General features: G+C 36.1%; 1 protein-coding gene across 5 annotated transcripts in view; it reads left to right on the plus strand.

The window, feature by feature from the left end:
* The window catches only part of pum2 (pumilio RNA-binding family member 2), a 126609-nt gene that overhangs the window by 61820 nt on the left and 49553 nt on the right, over window positions 1-15236 (plus strand). For all 5 annotated transcript variants that reach the window (XM_079898963.1, XM_079898966.1, XM_079898965.1 and 2 more), the window contains exon 5: window positions 10804-10991. In XM_079898963.1, the coding sequence (XP_079755089.1) occupies window positions 10804-10991 (188 nt within the window). The remainder of the gene's footprint in view (window positions 1-10803; window positions 10992-15236) is intronic.

Below are 15236 nucleotides of genomic sequence, written 5' to 3' on the forward strand. Positions count from 1 at the left end.
CTATAATTTAGATTCCCCAAATAATTATTGATTGAAAATTTTTTTTTTTGAAAATGTGTACCTAGCCATTCTGGGGAGGGGATAGATAACTATATTTATTTATAACACACCTCATGACAAGACCATTTTTATCTTATTTCCACTTTAAATAAAATGCACTTTTTTTTTTCTTTTTGGAAAGAAAACTCATTAGAAGCCTAATGTTATAGCAATAAATGCAACTTTAATTGCATGGAAGGGGCAATTAAATGCCACACAGAATGAATTTTCATTCCAATGCATTATTTGTAAACATCACCCTAGACCCTAGGGTTTGACTGTTGCACTCGCATCTCGCTTCCATACTTTTGGAAGTATCGTCTATGACACTGCTTTCTAAAATGTAGTACTCAAGTTAAAATAACTTTTTAAAATGCGTCTCTGGACATGTGTCTCGTGTTTTTAACCGCAAAACTGCGTTCTATTAGCCTGACGTCGTCATACTCAGATTCTAGTCAGAATGTGAGTCTGATACTGCTCCATTGGGCTGTGATTAAGGGGCGTGTTTCAACCCGAACCAGGAAAGAAAATGTCTCTGCACTCAATTGGATAGACCAATAACCAATCAGAGCAACGGAATAAGTGACGTATGCTCTTCATTCATCTTTCTGAGCTACAAATGCCTTGATCGCGGTTCTCTGTTCCTCTTTTAAAATGAATGCACTGTCGATATCTTCTATAACAGATTGCGGAATCTACACATCTCAATTCTCCAGAGGCAGTCATCTTTGTTGTAAACTAATTCAACCCAAGCGCTCTTTGGTGACATGGATAATTACGTTACTGTTGATAATCTGTCCATCATCGTATAAAGCCCGCCCTGACAATTTGATTGGTCCGAACAGCTCTGGTTCGAGCATAGTTGCTCCAAAACAGATCAAGTCCAGACCGAACTTCCCTACCTCAAATGTTGTGGGCGGGGCTAAGTTCGGCTGGCATCCAGGCGTTCTATGTGAATGGCCCCTAACTGATTGAAAGATGAACAGCGCATTCTTATTTCAGCCCTCTTATCTAAGCAGTTTGCATCGTATATTCAGTTTAACAGCATTAACAACAATTAAACACTTACATTATATTCTTGCTTCATCCAATGCAATAAATGCACATTCAACACATTAAATGAGCGAGGTTTTCTAGCTAATTTCAACTTGATATGTATCGTAAATATAAAATGTACATCTGATTTTATTTTTAAGTAAATAAGATGCATATTCAAAAAGATACAACTCCTTGTAATTTACACCTTGATAGCACGCAAACATTTCTTCCCATTTTCGTGTGTTTGTCAGCCTCTGCTTTTCTGCTACAGACTGAAGTGCGAGAGTAGCCTCTCCATTACTTTCAGCTAATAAATGAAATATTAATGCAATTTTTGTGGTTGTTTGGAGCATTCTACAGCCCTTCATCAAACCTTTAAACACAGAACCCACCTCAGATTGCTTTTAATCAATGCACAAATTGTAATAATAGATCAACACTATCCGTTCCTAAATTCCGATTGGGTGGGCTCAGCTCATGCCCATGCCTAGACAGCAAAAAAGACTTAAATATGAAGTCTGCGTGTCTATGAGTGAATGGTGCGTTTTCTTCAACTACACACTGAAGTGCACGCAATGCTTGAGTGCCAGCGTTTGCCATCTCACTTTATGAGGACATGAGCACATGAACTTTGTCTCTAGAGCTGCTCTGAGAGATCACTTCACAAGCATTTCACTATTTAGTTAGAGAAAAAGCTGTTATCATATATATATATATATATATACACACAGAAACTCAGAAGTACTCAGTTTTTGTGACAGCCTGTCAGGAATAAAAGTTTGGTTTATCTTTATGAAGTTGTGACAGAACTATAATACTATTGTACAGTAGAATGTGCCTCTCAAAGTAATAATGATAATTATAAAATTATTAACTTTAATCTCTTAAGCTGAAAATTATATAAACAAAATGAAATGGCTGCAGCTCTTGAACCCTTTGGGCTACAGGCATAATCCTGGTCTCGTTGACACTTGATATTTACTTGTCAAATTATTGCTCATAGTAGCACAGGAACTGTTTAAGAGAAGCTCAAATAGAGTTAAAAGTGACTACCTTTTTTTAAAGATATAATTTCAAGAGAAATACTAGGATTTTGTTTTAAAGTTTAGGTCATTTGTTTAACGGGGACCATCACAACACAGTTGTTGTCTCAGAGCTACAAGCTAATTTGCATCTGTGCTTTTGAGAGGCTTGAAACATATTTGAAACAAATATAAATATTCTGTTTGAGGATGATTCTGACACAACTATTTTCTTCAAGCTTTTTTCATAAATTTAAATGTCTTTCCAAAAGGGCTCCGAAAATACAAACGATATAAAGAGTCAATTTAATTCATAACTATTGTGCACATCAAAGTGAACATTGACAACATTCCAGAACATGGTTTTCAGTTTTAAAAAGATACTTTTAATTTTCATTATTCATAATGTATGAAAAGATGAAAGTCATATGGTTTTGGAATGACATGAGGGAGATTAAATGATAGGATTTAAATTTTGGGGTGAACAACAATAATATTTGTAAAAAGCATCTAATTTATGTAGGAAACTTTTATGGAATTAACATTTTACTTCAAATAAAATTTGTTAACTAAACATTTAAGAGAAGAAAGCTTCATCCTTAATTCATGAGATCCATGCTTTACAGTTTTTCACAATTGCTAAGACACATTTCTTGAAACCGGCACCCATTATTTTTATGCAAAATCAAGTAGTCACCTTTATTTATATAGCGCTTTATACAATACCGATTGTTTTGTTAAAGCTGTAAAGCAGCTCTAAAAAGAAAATGGTGTCTTTATCTGAAGTCAGTTCAGTGTTGATTCAGTTCTGTTTATAATAACTGTGTAAAGTTCATCAAAGAATAAATGAATTAAATTCAGCTATAAAGCAGACCTGCAGAAAACAGTGATGTCATCTTCCAGCTCAGCATTCATTACACTACATCAAAAAATGGAGAACACTCCAGAGCATATAGTTACAGAATAAAATATATACTGTATACAGTAAACATATTTTGAAATTACATAAAGTATTGTAATCGCAACTTGGCAAGGTTAATAAATTGCATACTGTATGTATTGCAGGTATAGCAATGTATTGAATATTGTATTGCAGGGTTTTTCCTGGCTCAAAATGAGGCGGAGGTGGTAAAATCCTAATAATGTATTTTAATAATAAGGTAATTAAATGTTATTTCATAGATCATCATATACCCTAATGTGTTTTCGGCATTCTTTTTGTGGGTGGAGGTTGGTAGTTCTAGGGGGGTCCGGGGGCATGCCCCCCCGTAAGAAATTTTTGTACATTTTAAAGATAAATTCATTAATCTGGTGCACTTTGAGTCACCCAAATCCACTGTTAAAAATAAAAAAATCCACCCGCAAACCACCCATATTCTCTGATTTAGATATCTACATCTGATCATCACATTACAATTATTCAAATTCTCAGTTTTAAGCATGATAATATGGTAACATATCACACTGAAGTTGGCTAATTAAAAATGAACATTTATTTAAAATAAAAGTTCTTCTTTTGGCAAAATTACATTTCCTTAATAGCCTTAACAGAGGCTTTACTCCATTCAAACTTAAATTGTCAATGTTTCATTACATCACTGTTTGAAAACACTCAGAATAATTTTTGTACCTTTATAAGGTTTTATTTTATTAAATGTTTGCTCCATCTTTCATTTCAAATTCTTAAATTTGATCAATATATTCAATTAAAATAATAAGACATTAGGCTGTTTCCAATCAAATTAAATAATTTACATAGAAAAATTATAACTGTATTAAATTAGATTATTTTAAATATTTTAGAATATACAAATAAGGAATGTTGAAAAGAATGATACTTTATGAAACTAAACCGCCAGTAGGAGGCGGCAGGCGACCGTCTTAATGAGCGAGTCATTGAGTCATTCATTCAAACGATTCATTCAAAAGGCTGATTCATTCAGAATGAGGCAGTTTATGAAAAGGTAATTGAATCTTTGACTCAATCGATTCGTTCAAAACGCTGAATCATTCAGTAATGAAACACGGCTGAGTGTTGCTGTGAGATGTGCGGTGGTTCTGCGGTGATCTTTGTTTGGAACTATTTTCCCTGCTGAAACAGAACAAAAACAGTCATTGCCTCTCAAATGTAAGTGACTTAATTTTAACTATTTGTTTATTGAACTGTTATGCAATCAGTCTCGGTTTCAATCTTGATGGCATTCAGGAAAACATCACTCTGATCGTGTGTAGCCTAGGCTATATATTGTTTCTTAACTATAATATGTTATAAATAACAGCACGAGCCTCAACAGCGCAACTTTGTTACCGTCAGTACATTAGGTAGGCCTATATTATTATCAACTATAGGCTATCAATCGCCACTTACATTAAATGAAATAAAACAGAATGATCCTCACGTTTTCGGTGATTCGGAATATTTTTATATTAATTTTTTTTTTAATCAGGGCATTTGTCCGGATGGGCTACAATTCTCTCTCACTTTTCCCTTAAAAAAAGAAAGAAAGAAAAAAACACACGTGTCCCGGACAAAGTATATGGTCCCAGACATGCGTTATTGTCGAGCCCTGATATGTTTTCCTTGATTGGTTTTCCATGAAGAGAATTACGTTGTTGAAAACGAAAGTAGAGTGACGCACGTTCATTGCGTTTTACCGTGATGAGAGTTCCGTGTCTTTATTAAACTCAACACAAAATTATTTATCTGTCATCCACCCTCGATTAATTGGAATGGAATGTTTTTATTACTGCGCGCAGCAGCACTATACGGGTTGACAATGGGCACAAGCGGTAACCGCAACAGAACCGTCACGGTGGAAAAAGTGTATCTGACCATGACTGTCGGTCCGAGTTTTGTCGAGAGCCGGAGGCGGCACGAAATTTGACGGAGGCGGCCGCCTCATAATTCTCTATGCAGGAAAAACCCTTGTATTGTATTTTTGTATATTCAGCCCTTGCATTCTATAAAAATATAGTAGTCCTTCTACAAAAGCCCAAAAGGTTAATGAAAACTAAATGAATAGCATGTTACAGTGCAAAAAAATAAAAATATCGAAACAAATTGTCTGGGTCTGGACTGAGGACTTTGTCCACAATTATGTCTCTTGCCACGCAAAGGGAAAACCCTATGGTGTGCCAGATCCAGCCTTGACAACACTGTCCACACCTTTCTCTTTCTTGTTCTCATCCTCCTCGTTCACCACATTTTACACATGCTCTTTCTCCTCTTCCTCTGTTTGTTTCCATTCATTGTTTGTATCAACATTCAGTGCACCTGTGCACTCTGAACTGGCTTATATTTTGTACAGGTGGTTTAATCATTAGAAATCAGTTGTGACTCTGAACAATTACAGCTGTGTTGTAGTTTACCACTTGTGTTTACGTTTTTTTTTTAACACAAGTGCATCACAGTGCGAAGTGTGATGCACTTGTGTTAAAGGACAAGTTCGGTATTTTACACTTAAAGCCCTGTTTACAGATCGTTTCTGATGAAATAGAACGGTTAAGATTAAATTTTGGACAAATGCTGCTGTCCCGAGAATTTTAGGTTTCTTTCGCTTTCCCCCCCACCAGTAGACTGGGTGTATAGGTGCACTCGAACACTCCTTCCTAAAACACATTAAACTTTCGTTTACAAAGACGTGAAACTCACCGAGTGGTCAGGGGTGTCCACTGATATGCTCACACAAAAATCGCTGCAAAATATGCTTTCCATTCCAACAGGTGTTTTACCATTCGTTGTAAAACTGTGGAGCTATTTTTCCAAACGTCTCACACCCGTACATTCTTCCGTTGAGAGCTTGAATAATAGACACTCCAGCCCAGTTAAGGCGATAATGCACCTTTGCAAGCAAACCACTGGCATTTCATTGTTTGCGATCCGCCGTAAAAAAAAAAAAAAAAAAAAACATGAAGAAGAAGAAAACAACAACCCCTGAACCCCATTTCAGTTTCCGGCGCGGAGTAATACCGTACCTCACAGCACATCCAATGCAAGTCAATGGAGGAGACAAAAACTACGATAAAACCTGTTGGAAAGCATATTTTGCAGCGATTTTTGTGTGAGCATATCAGTGGACACTCCTGACCACTCAGTGAGTTTCACGTCTTTGTAAACGAAAGTTTAATGTGTTTTAGGAAGGAGTGTTCGAGTGCACCTATACACCCAGTCTACTGGTGGGGGGGAAAGCGAAAGAAACCTAAAATTCTCGGGACAGCAGCATTTGTCCAAAATTTAATCTTAACCGTTCTATTTCATCAGAAACGATCTGTAAACGGGGCTTTAAGTGAAAAATACCGAACTTGTCCTTTAAAAAAAAAACATAAACAAGTGCATCACTCACTCACTAACACTTCGCACTGTGATGCACTTGTGTTAAAAAAAACGTAAACACAAGTGGTAAACTACAACACAGCTGTAATTTACCACTTGTGTTTACGTTTTTTTTTTAACACAAGTGCATCACAGTGCGAAGTGTTAGTGAGTGAGTGATGCACTTGTTTATGTTTTTTTTTTAAAGGACAAGTTCGGTATTTTAGTGTTAGTGAGTGAGTGTTTTTTGCAAAACAAGTGCATGGGAATTGCAAATGGTGTTTAACTACCTGAACTTGTTTAAGATTTTGCCAAAAGAGTGATTTGAAAAATATGTTTAGGCCACTAATTTATTTTTTAACACTAGACCATGGGGGAAAGCTAAGTCATGCACTTATACACACTGTACTGTGATGTACAAGATGAATCTTATTTACAAAAACAATTCATCACATCTTTCTGAGTTTTATTTCAGTAGCATCATACAGTACTACATTCTCTTGAATGAATGATTCAATAACAAATAAAAAATTGTAAGTCACTTGTCGCCACCTAGTGGCTAAACAATGTAATTTTTATGCATTATTTTAAGTGCCAAGTTTCTATCAAAAGCTGTTTTACTCTATTTTGATCGCTACCATAGACATCAGTGTGTATATTTGAACTTTAAACTTTCATCCCAGTACTTCAATGATGATCTGAACTATTTTATCACAGAAATAATGTTGAAAATACTGTTTATGAAGCTGTTTCATGACAACTCTCTCTGGGTCGGCGGCAACACAGATTTGAATGTTGCAATATGATTTTGTCAAAGTTTAATAGAAAGACGAATTGAAAGATCACGTGGGTGTTTGAATCGAGATCACAGTCTTTTAAAGATGAATAGCACGAAGGCTTTTCAGTGCTTTCAGTCTTACATCGCTTTCACGTGTCCACTTAGGATATTACGTCACTAAAACTCTCATAGATAACGACACATTTCATCCTCTGTTGGAACAAAAGTGGCTAACTTCTGTCAACCTCATCTATAAGCAAGGAAAAAAATAAAGCAATTTAATTTGTATTAATATCGATTCTGGATTTAAAAAAAAAAAAAATCTATTTTAAAATTGTAAACAAAAAAATAGCAATAGTCAAGTCATCTTCATTTATATAGCGCTTTTAACAATGTGGGTTGTTCCAAAGCGGCTTTACATTGATAATAGGAAATTAAAGTAACAGAGATTGTTTTGGCTTTATAGCAGCTCTAGAATAAAGTTATTGTCCAGCTAAAGTTAGTTTGATTGATTCACTTCCGTCGCAATGATCATTGGTTATTAACTTAGGGGCCGCTAACACGACATCGTTTTAACAGAAAACTCTTAAGTTCTTTCTGTGCAAACTTCAAAAACGCGAACCAGTGAGAACGCAGATGGCTTACACATGCACATCACGAGTTCAGTCTATAGGTATGCGCGTTTGAATATATGTGCGCAGGCGTGTAGTCCTTCCCTACAAATCAACCCTCAACAAACTAGTCTGGCCTTAATTTATAATATAGAATTTTCATTGCTTCCGCGTAGCCACGCGAACCGGAATTATCCCGACAACGCTTTATCTGTAGAGAGGTAAAGGGAAGGGAAGGAGGCCTTCACAGGGGAGATACTAGTTGATATTTCAGGACTGCGCTGTCGTCGCATCCAGGCGCAGGTCCTTCATCAGATCTGGATACAGCCTGGATCCGGCGGACTGCAGTAAACCTCGGGATAAACAGAGAGACTAATGTTAGCGTAGACGCCATTCTTCTTATGATGTAACGAGAACATTTTTAAATCCAAAACAGGATTTATGGTAAGTGTTCCTGGTTCTGGCTGACCTAGTCTATGCAGCCTAACATTGAATTAAAAGTCTATAATGTGTTATGTGTATGCTAGGTCAAAGAGATGTATTTTTAGTCTAGCTTTGAACTGACAGAGTGTGTCTGCTTCCCGGACAATGTTAGGAAGACTGTTCCAAAGTTTTGGTGCTAAATAGGAAAAGGATCGACCACCAGCAGTCGATTTTGATATTCTAGGTATTATCAACGGAATATTGAGATTGGAATAGACGTGAAGGACTATAATGCGTTAAGAGCTCGCTCAAGTACTGCGGCGCTAAACCATTTAGTGCTTTGTAAGTAATCAGCAATATTTTACAATTTATATGATGTTTAATAGGGAGCCAATGCAGTGTTGACAGAACTGGGCTAATATGGTCATACTTCCTGGTTCTGGTAAACTCAAGCTGCTGCATTTTGGACCCGCTGTAGTTTGTTTATTAAGCGTGCAGGGCAACCACCCAAAATAGCATTACAATAATCTAGCCTTGATGTCATGAACCCATGGACTAATTGTTCCGCATTTGTCAATGAGAGCATATGACATAATTTATATATATTTTTTAGATGGAAAAATGCGGTTTTACAGAAACTAGACACGTGACTTTCAAATGAAAGATTGGTATCAAAGAGCACACCCAGGTTCCTAACCGACGACGAAGATTTGACAGAGCAGTCATCAAGTGTTAAACAGTATTCTAGATTATTACGTGAGGAAGTTTTTTGTCCAATAATTAGATTCTCTGTTTTTTCAGAATTAAGTAGTAGGAAATTACTAGTCATCCAATTTTTTATATCACCTATGCATTCCATTAATTTTGTGAATTGGTAAGTTTCGTCAGGGCGTGAAGAAATATAGAGCTGAGTATCATCAGCATAACAGTGAAAACTAATTCCATGCTTCCTAATGATATCTCCCAAGGGTAGCATGTACAGAGTGAAAAGCAACGGTACTTGCCTTTAAAAGTACTGAGCCTTGTGGTACGCCATACTGAACTTGTGATCGATGAGACATCTCTTCATTTACTGCTACAAACTGATTACGGTCAGATAAGTATGATTTAAACCATGCTAATGCAATTCCACTAAAACCAACATCATTTTCGATATATTTAAAAGAATGTTGTGGTCAATAGTATCAAATGCGGCACTAAGATCGAGTAACACTAAATAGAGAGATACAACCACGATCGGATAAGAGCAAATCATTTGTAACTCTAACGAGAGCAGTCTCAGTACTATGGTACGGTCTAAATCCTGACTGAAAATCCTTGCAGATACCATGTCTTTCTAAAAAGGAACATAGTTGTGAAGATATACTGCCTTTTCTAGTATCTTTGACAGAAAAGGTAGATTCGAGATCGGCCTGTAATTGACTAATTCTGTACGATCAAGTTGCGTTTTTTTTTAACAAGCGGTTTAATCATAGCCAGCTTAAAAGTTTTTGGTACGTATCCTAATGACAAAGATGAATTAATGATATTAAGAAGAGGATCTATGACCTCTGGAAGCATCTCTTTCAGTAGCTTAGTCAGTATATAGGGTCTAACATACATTTTGTTGATTTAGATGATTTAACGAGTTTAACGAATTCTTCCTCTTCTATAGCAATGAATGAATCAAATTTTTCCTTTTCCTTGTAGTCTCCGGGAGACTACAATGCACTGCCTGATGCGATACTGTAGTAGACGGTTGCATAGTAATAATTTTCTCCCTGATGTTATCAATCTTATAAGTGAAGTTCATGAAGACATTACTGCTGTGCTGCTTGGAAACTTCTGGGCTTGAAGCTTTATTTTTTGTTAGTTTAGCTACTGTTTCAAATAAATACCTAGGGTTTTGTTTATTTTCTTCTAATAGGGTTGAAAAATAAGCTGGTCTAGCAGCTTTTAAGGCCTCTGTATGCAATCGAGCTCTCTTTCCATGAAATGCGAAATACCTCTAGTTTTGTTTTCTCCCAGTTGCACTCCATTTTTCTGGCTGCTCTCTTAAGGGCCTGAGTGTGCTTGTTGTACCACGGCGTTTGACTATTTTCTTTAATCTTCTTTAAGCGTAACGGAGCAACTGTGTCTAAAATGCTGGAAAAGAGAGATTTCTGTCGCAATATCGAGTTCTTCTAAGCCATCTGGGATGCTGAGATGATGAAACTGATCAGGAAGTTTATTAATAAAGCAATCTTTTGTGGCAGAAGTGATAGGTCTAACATATTTGTAACACGGAGTCGGCTTTGCAGCCTTTGCTAAATGTTGAATCGATAGTCAGGTGAATCTTTTTTTTTTTTTTTTTTTTTTTTAAATTTGATTCGCTGCTGGTGGCCATATTAGAGGATGTGTATATACACTGCAGAAATAGTAGGGCTGGGAGCTACTGTTTCTGCCGTGTGTATACATGTCCTCTAATATTGCTTAAAAATTATGGTAGTATTACCATGGTTTTCTTAATGCATGCTTAAATGTTTTATTTGTGCTCTAGTTGTCATTTTCATCATTATGTCATATTCATCATTGGTGTTCTTTTTCCTCTGCTGTGTCTAGATCATTCTGTGTCTCAGCCCATTATGGTGCAAAGACGACCAGGCCAGGGCTACAATGGGAACGGAGACGCGAGCTCAGTGCTGTCCCCACGCTCAGAGGGGGGTGGTCTGGGTGTGAGTATGGTGGAGTATGTCCTCAGCTCTTCTCCTGGTGAAAAGATGGATGGTCGCTACAGAAACGGAGGCTATGTGAGTCAATGATTATTTTATTATTCTCTTTGGGTATCTTAATACATAACTCTAGACTTTTATTTTAGCATATGTGATCTAAAATCAGAGAAGATTTTTTGAAAGGGAAATCTAAAAGAAACACCAGTAAATACATGCAGTTTTTAATTTTTGTTTTATTAAAAATAAAAAAGATTGGAAATGTCCTTTTTCCCAACAGAAATGAATAAGTAACTGTTGGGGTGAACAGTTACTTATTCATTTCTGTTGGGAAAAAGGACATTTCCAATCTTTTTTTATTTTTCTCCCCCCACCATGAGTGGGCGGGACGTCCTTGTTGAATTGACAGCTGTTTACTAGTGCTGGGCGGTGTGACCCAAAATCTGTATCGCTGTATTTAAGATTCTGGCGGTTTCACGGTATATCAAATTATTATAATTTTTTTTTTCACTGGACCTTTATTGTGGCTTATTTTACTGTCAGGAGTACAGAGAATATAAAAAACATTTTAAGGACAAATACAAATTTACTTTAAGAAATACATTTTACTGTGCAATTTCTTTTATAATTTCTTCAAGTTAGACCAAACTTTTATTTTTGCAGGTGTTGTAATAAACTTTATTATTATTATTATTATTATTATTATTATTATTGTTATTATCAGGGCTCCAGACTAACTTTTTTTTTACTAGGAGCACTGTAGCCCCTTACTGAAAATATTTAGGAGCCCACGCAGAAAATTTAGGGGCACAGCTTAACTCAACCTGCAATGCCGTTTTATTCACATTTTCACTCTATTGCTGATAAATACCTTAGTAATAAATAGATTTAACATACAGAAATTACATTTTGCAGTTTTTATTTTAAGTTCACAGGGCTCCAGACTAATATTTGAGGGTAGCCACATCGGAGCCACTAAGTTTTACAGAAAGTATTTGGTAGCATTGCGGGGCTGACCATGAGTTGAGGTGTTAATAAAATTAAACTTAAATTATTATCATTCATAATGTCTTAATATGAATTCAAAAGCAAAACGAGTGAAAAAAATAGATAATTAGGGAGTGGAAATAGCTAATAAGCCAATAAGCGCTTGCATGTCAGACTATGTCAAATGTCAAAAATGTTTTTTGTCTCTTATCAGCAGTTTCTCGGCATGAGTAATGTCCTAATGTAATTTATATTTTCTAAAAATTTGAGAAGTGTTCTATCAAACTATGCCTACCTTTTGACTCTCCTTGCTATAGTTTTGGAGTTATGAGTCTTTAGTTTTGTCTGTGTCACTCAGAAAAAACAACTCTAAAAATGCCCTCAGGGCTTAAAGGTAGGGTAGGTAATCCTGTTCAGAAACATTTTTTTTTATACTGGGTGAAATGGTCCTTCCATTCTGATAGTAGTCAATACATTATGTGTTCAGAAAAAGGAATGGAAAAAATCTGACCTCTGTAGCAGCTGTAGGACAGTAAAAACTCTGACCAATCACTGCCATTCGGTGCGAATGTAAAGAACCAATCAGATGCCTTCATGTCTCGTGCCCGAGCACCACTGCGTGCACAGCCCTGCGTGCACTCATCATCACATGTCACCGTTCCCGGAAATATTCAGCTCACTACACCGAGTAAGCAGGAGTTTGCGGCACAATGGCTGAGAAAATGCAGCAAAAAGTACCAATGCCAGCTTTGCTACTTTGCTAAACTACTTCCTCGGACCCTGCCCGCACTCTTGAACGACCTCCTCTGCTTCGTCCCCGACCCCGGAGTGGACCTGTCCTCGAACCGACGATGCGGTACTTGTCACCGGAGTGTAACGTTAGTCCTCATCAGAGTCAACAATGTTTTCATCATGGAAACTCTTACATGCAAAACACTGTATATGTTATGACTCGTACACGAAATTCACCTTCATCACAGTTTAACTGATGGTAATGGAAAAACGTGTATCAATGCAACCTAGCTTTGCCTTATAAATATAGCTCGTTACCTATAGCCTAAATATAGCTCGTTACCGAATCAAACAAAATATATTTTAAACTTTACCAGTATCGATATGCTAGCTTGATAGTGAGTACTAAAAGCCATCATATTTGTTTATATTCATAGTGATAAAGTTAGGTATTTTATTACATGTGATTCTGACATGATGTCACTGCATGCACTGCGCTCCTTCCTCTCCGCTCGTCTCAGGTAAATAATAAATGCGTCTTCAGCTGAGCCTGAGCGTTTGGCGTCGCGCGTTCATGTGTTTTGGGGGCGTGGCTTTGGAAGGAGCCCAGAAGGGAGGGGGTGGAGTGAATGGAAATAATGACCTGTGTTTACAACAGTCGTGAGAGGTCTACAGACACTCGATTTTTATACTTTCTTTTTCAGAGTACTTACATTTTAATTATGTATTGGTATATAAAGACAGTTTAAACAAATTTGGAATGTTTTTTTTTTCTGAACAGGATTACCTACCCTAGCTTTAAGTGGTTAATTTTTAAATAAGTGTCAGTTTTCCTACATCTTAACTTTTAGTTTTATAAATGGGGACAATCTTTGAAGGATGAACACATAATGTTTTGGTCATCACATTAAAAATAACATTTAAATATATGATAATATTAGAGCCAGTAAGCGCTTGCATGTCAAACTATGTCAAATGTCAAAAATGTTTTTTGTCTCTTATCAGCAGTTTCTCGGCATGAGTAATGTCCTAATGTAATTTATATTTTCAAAAAATTTGAGAAGTGTTCTATCAAACTATGCCTGCCTTTTGACATCTTAACTTTGTTTTATAAATGGGGACAATCTTTGAGGGATGAACACAATGTTTTGGTCATCACATTAAAAATAGCATTTAAATATATGATAATATTAGAGTTTAAAGTACTGGAAAAAGATGTATAGTGTTTGTTAGTGTTTGACTGTTTCAGCCTACAATACCATTGTAACAGTTAGTGTTTCTACATTCAATCAAATGTTGCTAATTTGTGGACTTAGAGTCTTCTATAACTTGTTCATTCATGGCACAATGTTTCTCCTGGTTTCCACATCAGCGCTGTTTGATCTGATATCCATGGTTTATAACAGAGAATTCGGCGCCGAATCTGAATGCCTCTCACTAGACCTTGCAGTGATGTTATTAATTCTGTGGTGAATTCAATGGATTTCTTCACTGGATCTCCAGCACTGTGGGAGTAATAGTAAAGTAGTAAAGGTGCACTATGCTGTCTATTATTCTGACTGATAAACAGTCTGTGAAGCACAATTGAGTAGCTCAGTTTCGTTATGCTTTCATTTTGTTTGCCATTTGATGTTGAGCAACATTGTTCGCTATGTGGTATTTGCAATATTAAAGAGAGTTCGTTTTGTGGGTTATTTATTGTTGTGTTTTAAAATTATACGTTATAACCATTAATAAGAAGGGTATGCAGTTAATAGAAGTCCCGTCTCAATTCACTCTACATAGCGTTCATCGTGGCCATTGAATAGATACAGCAATTGTTTGTTACACACTGATGTGGCGGTATTTGAAAAATACATATCGTTTGAGAAATTTAAACCAGTATACCGGATGAACCGGTTTACCTCCCAGTACTACTGTTTATAAACAAATGCCCTTCAGAATAAAAGGAGAATTTGTAGATTGATTATTATTATTACGCATGTAATATCAGGATTTGAGACATTAGGCCTATGTACCAGTCTTGCCTGCACTGATACGTACTGGCTCTTTGTAAAGACATAAGCCAACATGACATTTAAAAGTAGATTATGACATTTTGATTAAAGGCTAAAAATTGTGTATATATTCATTGATACATTGTTAACAATAAAAACAATAACATGCAATAAACGGTTAGTTCCCCCAGAAATTTAGTTTTGTAATTTTCTCACTCTCATGTGGTTCTAAACCTGTATGCATTTCTTTAGTTTGTTGAATACAAAAGATATGTTTAGGTGGCCATTGAAAAACCTCAAAATATTATCTTTTATGTTCTACAGAAGAAAGTAATGCAGGTTTGGAATGACCTGATGACAGAATTTTCATTTTTGGGTAAACTGTCCCTTTCAGTAAATAGGTTTTGATTTAATGAAAGCTTTAAGCAGTGAATATGCATATCGCATGCATTTTTTTGTATGTCAGATTTCTTCTCAGACTTTAGAAATGTTGCTCAGTCATCACCATAAGCTTCTTTTTCTGATGAACCTGTAAGCGTTGACAAATTCATTTTACTAGATTAAGATGACTTAATGATTCAAACACAACCTAAAGTAAATTGGCCTCATT

The sequence above is a fragment of the Squalius cephalus genome (assembly GCF_949319135.1).
Source record: "Squalius cephalus genome assembly, contig: scaffold_37, whole genome shotgun sequence".
Classification (NCBI taxonomy): domain Eukaryota; kingdom Metazoa; phylum Chordata; class Actinopteri; order Cypriniformes; family Leuciscidae; genus Squalius; species Squalius cephalus.